Source organism: Macaca fascicularis, chromosome 17 (assembly GCF_037993035.2).
Source record: "Macaca fascicularis isolate 582-1 chromosome 17, T2T-MFA8v1.1".
NCBI lineage: Eukaryota > Metazoa > Chordata > Mammalia > Primates > Cercopithecidae > Macaca > Macaca fascicularis.
In genome coordinates this window covers 93,640,627-93,653,396 of record NC_088391.1, presented here as the reverse complement: position 1 = coordinate 93,653,396, position 12,770 = coordinate 93,640,627, and the positions used below count along the sequence as shown (strand labels likewise).

The following is a 12,770-nucleotide window of genomic DNA, read 5'->3' as shown; positions in this document are numbered from 1 at the left end:
TGGTGGTGTGTACCTGTAGTTCCAGCTACTCAGGAGGCTGAGGTGGGAGGACCACTTAAGCCCAGGAGGTTGAGGCTGCAGTGAGCTATGATCTCACCACTGCACTCCAGTCTGGGCAACAGAGCAAAGCCTTGTCTCAAAAAAAAAAAAAAAAAAGGAAAAAAAAAAAAGAACCCATCCTTTTCCCATGACCAAGCCAATCCCTTTGCTCAAAGTATTCATGGCTCGTGTTTTCACCAATTCTTTTTTTTTTTTTTTTTTTTTTTTTTTTACAGAAAGGGTCTCACTGTGTTGCCCAGGCTGGTCTTGAACTCCTGGGTGCAAGCAATCTGCCTGCCTCGGCCTCCCAAAATGCTGGGATTACACCAATGTACCTCACCCACCAATTCTTAACAAGACACTTCTTCCTTGGATTTGAACCATCCTGGTATTATCTCAACCCATCATAAGGAAAAGTGACTAAGCAGGAAAAAAACCATTAAAACTCAGTCACCTCTTTCTTAGGGATCATCTCTTCCAAAAAGATGGAAGTTTACCAGTAAAGTTATATAGTTAATAAAACAGAAACTCTGGATTAGGCAAAAAAGAAAGATAACCATGAAGGTCATGTAGTTTCTGACACTGGAAATAAAAATTGGCTCAGAGCTTCCTTGCAATCAGGACAAAGGGGGAACCCAGATAAATTCCATGTTCTTCACTTTAAGAAAAGAAGACGCTTTTTAATTTACTCAGTTGTGACAATCTTCTTGACACTAGATTCTGCAATACATTGTACATGTGGGACATTGGATGAGGCACTAAGACATAGTCTGTAAAATCCTTTGCAACTGTTTTATAATAAATGTAAAAATTACTTTTCAGGAAGAGTGTGGTGGCTCACACCTGTAATCCCAGCACTTTGGGAGGCCCAGGCAAGAGGACCACTTGAGACCAGGAGTTTGAGACCAGCCTGCACAATAGAGCAAGACCTTGTCTCTATAGAAAACACAAATTAATAAATTTAATGAGCTGGGCATGGTGGTGCATGCCTGTAGTCCCAGCTACTCAGGAGGCTGAGGCAGGAGGATCTCTTGAGGCCAGGAGTTTGAGGCTGCAGTGAGCTATGATTATACCACTGCACTGCAGCCTGAATGACAGAGTGAGACCCTGTCTCTAAGACAAAAACAAGTGATTTTTCAAATGACTTTTTCCTACAATGACTGAACAACAGTATCTAAATGGATATTTTCAACAGCACAATTAACTAAATGCAGTTCTGCAGAAGAATAAGTCATAATGTTTAAAGAATAGTCTAACTTAATGTCAGGAAAGCAGATCACCAAGACTTCCAATTTCAGAGACTTCCAATATTTTTTTATTTTTTATTATTATTTTTTAAGACGGAGTCTCACTCTGTTGCCCAGGCTGGAGTACAGTGGCACGATCTCGGCTCACTGCAGCTCTGCCTCCCGGGTTCATGCCATTCTCCTGCCTCAGCCTCTCAAGTAGCTGGGACTACAGGCATGCGCCACCACGCCTGGCTAAATTTTTTTTGTATTTCTAGTAGAGATGGGGTTTCACTGTCTTAGCCAGGATGGTCTCTATCTCCTGACCTCGTGATCCGCCCACCTCAGCCTCCCAAAGTGCTGGGATTACAGGCGACAGCCACAGTGCCCGGCTATTTTTTAATATTTCTTAAAATGCACTTTCTAAAACGTGTCAATGCTTACCTGAATGCTTTATTAGCTTTAAGAGGGGTTGCTTCGAAGCCAATTGGACAAAAATAATGATTTTGGCAATGATAGATATAAGCCAGTGATTCATCTTTCAATCCACGGGTTAACTTCGACAGGGCCCCTGAAGCTATTAAAAACAAACAAACACAAACTGAAGGCCCATAAAGCAGTGTCCACGCTTTACACAAAGCTTAAGGGTTAAGGGCTTAAGGACAGAAAAGACATTACTTGGAACACACTGACACTGCTGGGGAAAAGCAAGAGGCTATTGATAGGTACAAAAAATGTTAATAAACGTATTCTGTTTTACTCTTTAATAAGCTCATTAGCAAACTAAAGAACTAAAATATGTCCTTGCTTACCAAAACCTTCTAATAACACACACAGTTGTCTATGAAATTTAATTTGTCTAAAACCTGATACCTAGTGTATTCAGCAATGGTTTCAACTTTTCTGGTTGTACACAGCTATCACTTAAAATTCTGAACAAGCATGCCCAATATTAGCACATGCATTTGTAAAGTATATACATATACCGCTGTACTAATGTCTTTATAAAAGATATACAAAAAGTTGGAATTTAAAATTAGGTTAAAATATAGAGGTTCTAATATATATGCAGTACGCCCTTCCCAACTTAAAAGACTACTGATGTATATGAATAAAAAAACTCCAGGTAATAAACAAGTTCTAAAAATGCAAACTCCTCCTACTAATGAGACAGCCAAGTAAAAAGGGCTTCCTGGAGAATCCCCAACTGGTCTGCATGCTGGGAGGATGGGGTTGGGCCTCGGGAAGTGCCCGCTGTTTGCAGTGGGGAGGAGCCTGTCCTCTCCTATCCCTGTGTGGTAACCTGGGATTCAATCTTTGAGATGAGGGCCTGTTAGCAGGAACCCTTCTCGCTTGCTGAGGTTTTTCCTTTTCACCCAATAAATTCTGTTCCCTCTCACCCTTCAAAGTATTTGTGAGCCTAATCTTTCCTTGTTGTGTGATAAGAACCCCGTTTTTTCTACAACACTAACACACACTTTAATCTTTACACAAAACTTACGGAGGCTAGAGGAGTAGCCTTCAAAAGCCAAGTGACAAAGATAACATCTTTACAGAGACAGGCTAGTAGTACCACCACACCCTCTTATATCCACTCTTCCTTGGACATTTGCCATAACTATAATAGTGGTCAATTTCAAAAGTATTACCATAAGAAATGACTTTTTACCAGCACTTAGTACTCAAAGCCATTAACTGAGGTTTCATTAACTTGCATCTCCCAGAAGAAGCTAAATTATTTATTCATAAACAGCCCATTAAAACTAGAAATCCTAAAAATAGATGAAGCAGATGAAAGCTTCCAAGTCATAGTTTCAATGATTGACTTTCTGGCCACTGAAATAGCTGAAGACTACTAAGAACAGCAGGTCCACGGCTGTAGCAGAGAGCCAAGGAGTGATGCACAGTCCCTCAAGTCTATTAGTAGGGAAGATGGAACAAGTAACTTTTATATAAAGTGGAATAAGATAGTGCCACAAAAGGGGTCTAGAATTCAAAAGAGAAACAGCACATCAGGTTTGAGGAGTCAAGAAGTAGCATTCAAGATGAAACTTAATGGTCAGGATTTCAACAATCTAGACAGAGGAAAGACCATTAGGAGAAAACAAAACCACTGGGGAAGAAGGAATATACTCAGGGAACAGCCCATGATCTAGTTTATAGAATATAGGGTATAATGGTATAGAGAGGCCTACTGTGGGACAACCCAACAATTTCAGGCCAAAATCAGAAAAAGATCACCCTCTGAAATAAAAGATAGTAAATACAGCATTTTTAAAAATTTATTTATTTATTTATTTATTTTATTTTATTTTATTTTTGAGACAGGGTCTTGCTCTGTCGCCGAGGCTGGAGTGCAGTGGCGTGATCTCGGCTCACTGTAAACTCTACCTCCCGGGTTCAAACGATCCTCATGCTTCAGCCTCCCAAGTAATTGGGATTCCAGGCACTCACCACCATGCCCAGCTAATTTCTGTATTTTTAGTAGAGACAGGGTTTCACTATGTTGACCAGGCTGGTCTGAAATTCCCAACATCAAATGTTCCACCTCTCTCAGCCTCCCAAAGTGTTGGGATTACAGGCCTGAGCCACCGTGCCAAGCCAGTAAATACAGCATTTAATACATTAAGGTAGTTGTCCAAGAAAGTAATTCTGTGTATGAGAAGACACAAATGTATTACTGAGGGAAGCTAAATTCAGAATGAAGTTGAGTCTGTACTTCAGTATATCTTTAAAATCTGAAACTTAAGCAACAAAGCAACCACCACCAAATGCAGACCCATGATCTGCACGGCATAAGCAAAAGTTATGAACTGCAATACCCCCAGAAAAAAACTAAATACATGAACATAAATACAATTTTCAAGACAGCTGATTTAAAAAAAATGAATCTGGACTTGCCTGGCACAAATGTTGGTGGCTAAGTGAACCCATACTTTGAAGTTATCTGAACAGAGACCTAATGTTGGCATCTCCTAGAATAAATTTTCACTGTGGCTAGTGACATCTCTGAAAAAAATACTCATATTAACAGCTAAGTCTTATCAAAAGCCCCGGACTTCGCTTTTATTCCATTAGTGTGCTTAATTTACAGTTACTGAGAGCCCATTGGAAATAAGCACCGGGGAGTCCCTGAATCACAGCAGCGTGGTCCCCAGGAAAACGTAAAGCCCATTGTGAAAAACAGGCCTAGCGGTCCTTAAAAAACAATTTAAGCACAGAGAGAAGATCCATTTAAAAGTGTTTTTAAACAAACAGCGCTACTGACAACGGTTTTCACCAGTGAACATCCCAGAAAGAAAGGAGAAAGCCTATCTCTGCAACTCTTTCTTCCGCAATGGGAGAGAACAGAAGAGATGTCTGCTTTACACATGAACCACCCTACCCCCTGAATACCATCAGAATTCATAAGGTAGCGTGATGTCGTGGGCATCGTATCTAGAATGTAAGGGCTACTTAGAACAGTCCCTATGGTCAAGGAGCTGCACACTCACATTAAACAGGTGAAACATAATAAAACATAGCACATAGCAAATGGAAAATGATGGGTGTGAATAATCAGTACTACAGGGATTTAGAGGAATCCAGGGCTAAGGTGGTCAAAGAACATATCAGAGATGAAGCAGGGCTTAATTGGCTCCCCCAATTAGCAAAGGTAAAGACAAAAATATTCCAGGAGGAGTAGGCAGATTAATTATGCTTCCAGAAATGCACACAGAAAAGCAGTAAGAAGTCGAATATTCTGGAAAAAAAATGAAAGTAGGAATAAAATTTGAAAAATACATTAAAACTTACTCAAAGAAATTACAGTAACCACCTCAACCTCCTAACAAAATAAAAGAAAAACAGTTAAGGAAAATAGGTAGTTTATCCCATTCCTCAATGAAAAAGTGTGAATATATGCTGAAGGAAACTTAAACACATAGATTAAAAAAAAAAAAAAAAGTCACTGGGACCCAATACTACACATCCTGATTATTAAGGGAACTGGTTAACACATGCACCAAATCATTACATTTAAATAAGTCACAAAGAACTTGGGAGGTACCAGACTATTGGAAAATAAAATAAATAAAGTACAGATATTCAAAAGATCTACAAATGAGAATTTCTAGCAAGATCATAGTATAAAATCTTAAAGTTGGACAGGACAGTTGATCAAAAATCTTTTAAAATTCCAGAATAGTGGTTCCTAAGTCAACTCTCTCCATGGCCCTTTTAGTGTTTTATTCCATTCCATTAATTTAAAAATTATATGTTCTTACTTTGGGAATTTGATTAAATTTATATAGCTGATGTATCCTCAATACCCAGAGTTTCTTTGATAGATTTTGTCTCTTATTCTAATTTCTCTTGGTCTTCCTGCTTCCCCTCTTTTCCTTTACTTTCACTGACCCATCTCTTCATCTATCTTCTCACTCTATCTAGATACTGCAGATATTAATAGAAAAAGCCATGAACTGCTCTAATGAAGTCCTCTTATAATCAGCAGACAAAAAGAAAACAAGTAAAAGGAATTATGAGTCTTGTTCTGGTGTCTCCCAGGGCCCTACTCATAATGCAGTCTTGAGACACAAGACTGAGAACTGCATTGTAATAGCTTTCCATTATGTCTGACATGTAAGTATGACATTCGCTCCAGTGATCATTTCTATACTCCCAGGCATGCATTTTGGTCCACACCCCATTAAAAGAGATATAAAGCCACCCTATGAATCAATTAAGAAGTGATTCTGAGACAGTCTTAATATTTTACTGTTTATAATGTAAAAGGCAATGTTCAAGGCACTGCCAAGATGTCAAGTTGAAAACATCAGATTCAATGAGTTGGCTCATTTCCGTCCTTAGGAACACTTGAAAAACTGTCAACTGAAAGACTCCAGAAGACAGAAGGAGGATGCACTGGGTTCTGATGGAAAGCAGGGCCGACCTAGCACACAGGTGCAGGTGAGTGTGTGTCTGGGAGTGTGGGGAGGGGAGAGCAGGTAGGAGCCAGAAGGAAAGATGAGCTACAGAAAGGGAAAAACAAAACATTTTCCTTTCCACATCACAAGAGAGAGCTCTTGCAAAGGAAGAATGCCAGCTTTGGAATGGACAACAAAATTCTCTCCTAGAAGTTTCCTAACCCCAATCTCCTGAATTCCTCCTGCCTCATTTCCTCAATTGAGAATTCATTAAATTAACTCCTATTGAGCACCTAAGTATCAGGCACTGTGATGCAAAAATGAGTAAGAACTTGGCCTGATCGTCAAGGAAGGTAACTCTAGTTTTTCTGCATGAAACCATATGGTGCACCAAGAATTACCTCGCAACGAAATCAAGGTTCTACCAGAGGCACACGTGCTGCTGTGACAACCCAGGAGAGGAAGGGATTGAATCCTGCCTGGCAAGCAGAAGAAAAAGCCACCGCCCCCCCTCCGAGTTTTCCCAGGACACCACTATATCCATTTATGTTGAAGTCCAGGATGGACAAATACATAGGAATCCAATCACAAAGATATGAAATCCCACATTCCACATGCTCCACAGCAGGGCATCTCATTGGTGAGGCACATAGGCCTAAGGATGACCTGTACCTTGTGAAGAACAGGGAAACAGCGAGGAGCCCAGCATGGCTGAACACCAGGGGAGGCAGGTTGGAGCAGGATACTGGAAACCCAGTCCCTCAAACACCATGCTCAAGAATTTAAGCTTCATCCTCTAGGTGAGGGGTTGGCAAAGTCCCACCAACAGGTAAATCCAGTCTGCAGACTGCAGCCTGTGTTGAAATGGGCAGCAAGATAAAATGGTTTTTACGTTGTTAAAAATCAAAAGAAAAAAGGGTCAGGCACAGTAGCTCATGCCTGTAATCCCAGCACTTTGGGAGGCCGAGGTAGGAGGATCACTTAAGACTAGGAGTTCAAGACTAGCCTGGGCAACATAGTAAGCCCCCATCTCTAAAAATTTTTTTTAATCGAAAAAAATTTAAAAATAAAATTAAAAATTAGCCAGATGCAGTGGCATGAACCTATAGTCCTAGCTACTTGGGAGGCTAAGGGGAAAGGATCACTTGAGCCTAGGAGTTCAAGGCCGCAGTGAGCCATGATCATAGCCACTGCCTTCCAGCCTAGTGGATGGAATGAGACCCTCATCTCTAAAAAATAAATAATAAAATTTTTTAAATTTCAAAAGAAAAATAATATTTTGTGACATGTGAAAATTATGTGATATTCAAATTTCAGGTCCATCAGTAAGGTTTTTCCAAGGACACCACCATATCCATTTGTTTACATGTTGTCTATGGCTGCCGTATCAAGCAGCTGTGACTGCCCCACAACCATGTGTCTCTCAAAGCCAAGAATATTTACTATCAAGCCTTTTATTTAAAAATGTTTGCCAACTACTGCTCCTCTAGGTTAATGATTTTCAGTACTGACACATCCAGGTGGTTATACAAGATGACCCCCTTTGGGGGCACAGAAACAAAATATCAGAACATTTATTTATAGTGATCCTCATATTTTAAAAAGAAATTAAGCTTTACTAGTATTTATTCTGTGGATTGAGTGTGGATGCTCTCTACACTATACAACCCTACATCCAAAGGTCCCGGGTCACACATGTGCTATCCCTGAGAGAGGAGCAGGAACTCCACATGGTGGTGCGGGCTCAGGTTGCTAATTACTGTGCCTTGATACCCTCACCCTTTCACTTGCTTTCACTGAACTGCCATGTATTCGGTTTACAGGGTGTAAAATGTCATTGGCAGACATTTTATAAAACTTTTAATGAACACAATTGACAGAATCATTATTATACCTTCTAATAACTAGAGAATGACTGTGAAAATCTTTTGGACCAGAAAAAGGTTTAGCACATCTTGTGGAAGTAAACATTCAAGAACTATACAAGACAATGCCAAATTACGCATTTTCTTTTCATGGCACACGAAGACACCTCAAATAAGATCCAGAAGAAACAAGAGACAGCATAATCAGATATATACACATTTCTTACATTACACCAAATACAGAGGAAAAAAGTTTCAATAGATTTAAAAAATAAAAGGATTTGAAAATATGAGTAAGGAATGAGATTTTTTTAAAGCATATTTTTCAAAGAGCTACATATTTTAGAATAAAAATGATTGAAAACCTCTTTTAAAAAACTCAAGTTCAGTAGACAGTATAAAAAGCAAACTAGACACAGCTGAAGAGAAAATTATGAAACAGGATAATATATCCTTTCTTAGTTTTTCATTGCCTGGTCACCTACTGAGAGTAGTGTGGTTACAGTCTCACTAGAAACAGAAATAAATAGCAACACAGCATTTAAAGCTGTGTTTTCCAGAGGGATAGACAGGCCCCATGTGAATGCATAGAATTTAGTCAGTAGGAATAAATGCTAGCACTTACTGAGTCCTTACTCTGTAACACAGCGTGCTGAGTACATTACAAATATGTCTCCTTTTATCCTCACACTGACCCTATACAAATATAGAAAGATAAAAGGTCTACATCACGGCTCAGCAAGTGACTTGTTCAGGGTCACAAAACTAGTATGTGTAGAAACCAACATGTAATCTCCAAGCCTGCCTCCAATAACCAACTCGATATCCCCAATATAGGTCAACAGAAAGATATCTGACTTTGTGCTCAGTCTTTTACCTTGGTAAACCATATACCCTCTATTGATAACAATTCTCTTCTTGATTAATCCTTGAGTCTTCTTCTCAAATGGTCCTGGACCTTTGACTTGTGTCCAGTTTTAGCATGAATCCTGATAAGTCAGTTTAGAGAGAACCCACAACTCTTAATATCTAATCAAGTTCCTCACGGGCCTCCCGTACCAACTCTTGATGTCTCAGACCTTGACCTGCCTTTAGCAAGAAGTCTGTTAGACCAGTTTAGCAAGAATCCCCATACCCTTACCCCTCTTAGTAATTTCCCACCCCCAAACCCCTTGTAGTGTCCATTGGCTATAAAGTCTCAGCTGTCTTTGCTGTATTCAGAGTTGAGCCTGATCTCTCATCCCTACTACAATACGCCTTTCACAAGTCTTAAATAAAGTCTTCCTCACCCTATTAACAAGTGTCAGAATAATTTTTTCTTTAACAATGTATTATAGTTTTCTGATTTATACAGTCAAAAGATTGTAATATTTTAAAAATGGAAATTGCTAAATAGTACCAATTATTTAATTAGCACATAACTAGAATAATCCTTGAGATCAACTCCATTAATATTTCTGTTATAACCAAGACTATTTTATAGCAAAACTTTGTCACTTTCACAATCTATTTTCCTGCCATTATATGTTACCACACAGGTCTAACATCAAATATTCTCAAATCCTTACATTCCTTCTCAGGAAGAAAAACTGCTAACTCCATGCTGCTTCCTTAGAGTTTTACTAGCATGTGCGCGCGCGCACACACACACACACACCATGGACCCAAACAATACAATATGTTAGAGTAGTGTTTGTGATATACCTTAAAGTTCTAAAGGTTCTATATAAAAAGGTGAGAAGAGGCAAAATATTAAACTGCGTATTAGAAAGTGCCCTACAGATTACATGCAAGTAACAGACTGTATTGAGGGTTTACATAATGTCCCAGGAAGCTAAACAGCCAGTCTTTGAGATGAACTCTAAACCGTGTGTGTGTGCGCGTGTGTGTGTGTATAAATCTTCTATATGTTTACCTACCAGTTTCTCCTGCTGTTTTGTTCTTCCCATGAGGCTTATATAGAACATAAGAGCATCCTTTTACATGGAAGTGGTCATTAATTTGTCTAAACCACCTGAAAATAACAAGAAGATTTGCTCATGGCAACAATTCTACAACAAAGATGGCATTATTCCAATTCTAAAGAAATCCAGGCATAGCCCAAAGTTGGTATACCCATGAGAGGTTGAAGCCCAGCAGCTGAATACATGCTTTGCTATCAACACACATCTACATCATTATCATTTTGCAAAACTAGAAACACGGTATTGCCTCTTAGAGGGTCTTCATACCTCATAAGTGTTGTATTTCCCGTGAAAGGACCAAACCTAATATCTTCAAATGGAGGTTGAAAGCCCAGAATATGTAAAGCTTCTTCTTGGGTAATAGGTGGAAGACTACAAAAGAAACATTCATTGCCTTTCATTTTTCAATTCCAGTCATATGCAAATACAACCTATCTCAATGTTAATATGTTTGTCTGATTTGCAAATAATTTTAGTAATATTTTTCATTATTTTATTTTATTTATTTTTTTAGAGACAAGGTCTCACTCTGTGACCCAGGGTGGAGTGCAGTGGCATGATCATAGCTCACTGCAGCCTTAAACTCCTTGGCTCAAGTGATCCTCTTGCCTGAGTCTCCTAAGAGACTAGAACTACAAGTACATGCCATTGTGCCTGGCTACTTGTTTTTACTTTTTTACTTTGTAGAGATGGGATCTTGCTTTGTTGCCCAGGCTGGTCTCAAACTCCTTGGCTTCAAGCAACACTCCCGCCTTGGCCTCCCAAAGTGCTGAGATTACAAGTGTGAACCACTGCATCCAGCTTATTTTTATTTTATTGAAAATAATACATGTGTATATTTTAAGTTAAAAGACTTACACTAAAATACAGCAGGGTTTTTTAATTTACAAAAAAATCTATTCTTAAAATTTTTTCTGTTATAGAAAAAGCAACATCGAATTACTTTGGAGTTTGAGGATACTGATAAATTGACATACTTACTTTCCAGCTCCCATTGTGCTATATAAGAAATTCCAACAAGAAATTAATGAGGAGATGCCACAAGAAGTCTTATACTGTGGTCGGCTTATGCAGTACCTGAGAAAACAAAAACTGTTTTCTTCACTTGAATGAATACAAAATATGCATGCTACAAATAGAAAACTCATGGCAATTAAGGGTGTTAATGTAATGAAAACTTTGATCCCCTAAGTCAATGTAAAATCTTCCATATTCACTTATTAATCATGTCATAAATATAAAATAACAATAAATCACCTGCTTTAATAAAAATAGCTAAGTATAACTGACTACCAGTTAAAGTGGATGTTATCTAAACCAAAGGGAAAAAAATTAATGATACATAAATTTAGACATCACCTATTAAAAGTTTGGTATAAACTCCTGGTTGAACTACATACATGATTATTTGCAACTTTAGAAATACAGGAGAAACAAAGCATTGCCCCCACGTGTCAACTTCTCAGAGAAATTCTCCAACCCAAACTAAAAATCATCCATTTATTACCCACTTGTCCATCTAAAATCCCTGGGCAAGAAGCCACGAAGCAGTGCTTCTGTCACAGAGAATTTTAAAAATGAAATACAAAATCCTTCCATGGCATGATTCAGTGGCACTAAGCAATCCAGATAATTTTCCAAACTGTCAAGATTCAAGAGAAGAAACTGGGGTGAATGCGAACAGAAGGAGAAAGAGACAGACTATTTATTTATTCTGCTTTAAGAAGAAATAGGTTGGCCTTTTTTTTTTTTTTTTTTTTTTTTTGAGATGGAGTCTCACTCTGTCGCCCAGGCTGGAGTGCAGTGGCGCAATCTCGACTCACTGCAACCTCCGTCTGCCGGGTTCAAGCAATTCTCCTGCTTCAGCCTCCCAAGTAGCTGGGACTACAGGCATGCGCCACCACAACCGGCTAATTTTTGTATTTTTAGTAAAAACATGGTTTCACTATGTTGCCCAGGATGGTCTCAATCTCTTGACCTTGTGATCCTCCCACCTCAGCCTCCCAAAGTGCTGGGATTACAGATGTGAGCCACTGCACCTGGCCAAATGCGAAGCTAGTCAAGCATGGTTGTAGGGGGAGACAATGTTAAATCAGCTTAACAATAACCCACAATACTCGTTGACTTTCAAATGATCTTCTCCTAACTGCTTTCTAAAGAAGGTGCTAAGAAGCAGCCACAATGAAACAAAGAAACAAGACCTATCATCACTAAGAGCAACTTTAGTGTTGTCTGAAAATTAATCACAAAATGAAAAATTAGACATATGCATGTGTACATATACGCATTTGTATATGTATATATACTATGCATTTTGGCAAACATACAAGTTAACCATGATCCTTAAATCTTTTTTTTTTTAAGTTCCAGGGTACACTCACAGGATGTGCAGCTTTGTTACATAGATAAACGTGTGTAATGGTGGTTTGCTGCATCTATCAACCCATCACCTAAGTATTACACCCCGTGTGCATTAGCTATTTTTCCTGATGCTCTCCCTTCCCATGTTCCCACCCCCCAACAGGGTTCAATGTGTGTTGTTCCCTCCCTGTGTCCATGTGTTCACATTGTTCGGCTCCCACTTATAAGTGAGAACATGCTCCAGGACCCCTAAATATGTAGACTCAACTACACAAAATGACACACAAACGATAATAACTGTCACTTAACATACTAAGTGCTATCTTCAACACCTCATTGTCAAATCTATTGAGTCCTCCCTCAGTTTTGCTTTGTTCTTTAATTGTGGTAAAAACACACAACATCAAATTT

At 38.9% G+C, this 12,770-nt stretch overlaps 1 protein-coding gene across 40 annotated transcripts in view; it reads right to left on the bottom strand.

The window, feature by feature from the left end:
* BIVM (basic, immunoglobulin-like variable motif containing) overlaps positions 1 to 12,770 on the bottom strand; it is a 40,151-nt gene that overhangs the window by 7,800 nt on the left and 19,581 nt on the right. For all 40 annotated transcript variants that reach the window (XM_065533464.2, XM_074021362.1, XM_074021353.1 and 37 more), the window contains 4 exons: positions 10,980 to 11,075; positions 10,266 to 10,370; positions 9,954 to 10,048; positions 1,710 to 1,842 (listed from right to left, as the gene is read on the bottom strand). In XM_065533464.2, coding sequence (XP_065389536.1) covers positions 1,710 to 1,842; positions 9,954 to 10,048; positions 10,266 to 10,370; positions 10,980 to 11,075 — 429 coding nt within the window. The remainder of the gene's footprint in view (positions 1 to 1,709; positions 1,843 to 9,953; positions 10,049 to 10,265; positions 10,371 to 10,979; positions 11,076 to 12,770) is intronic.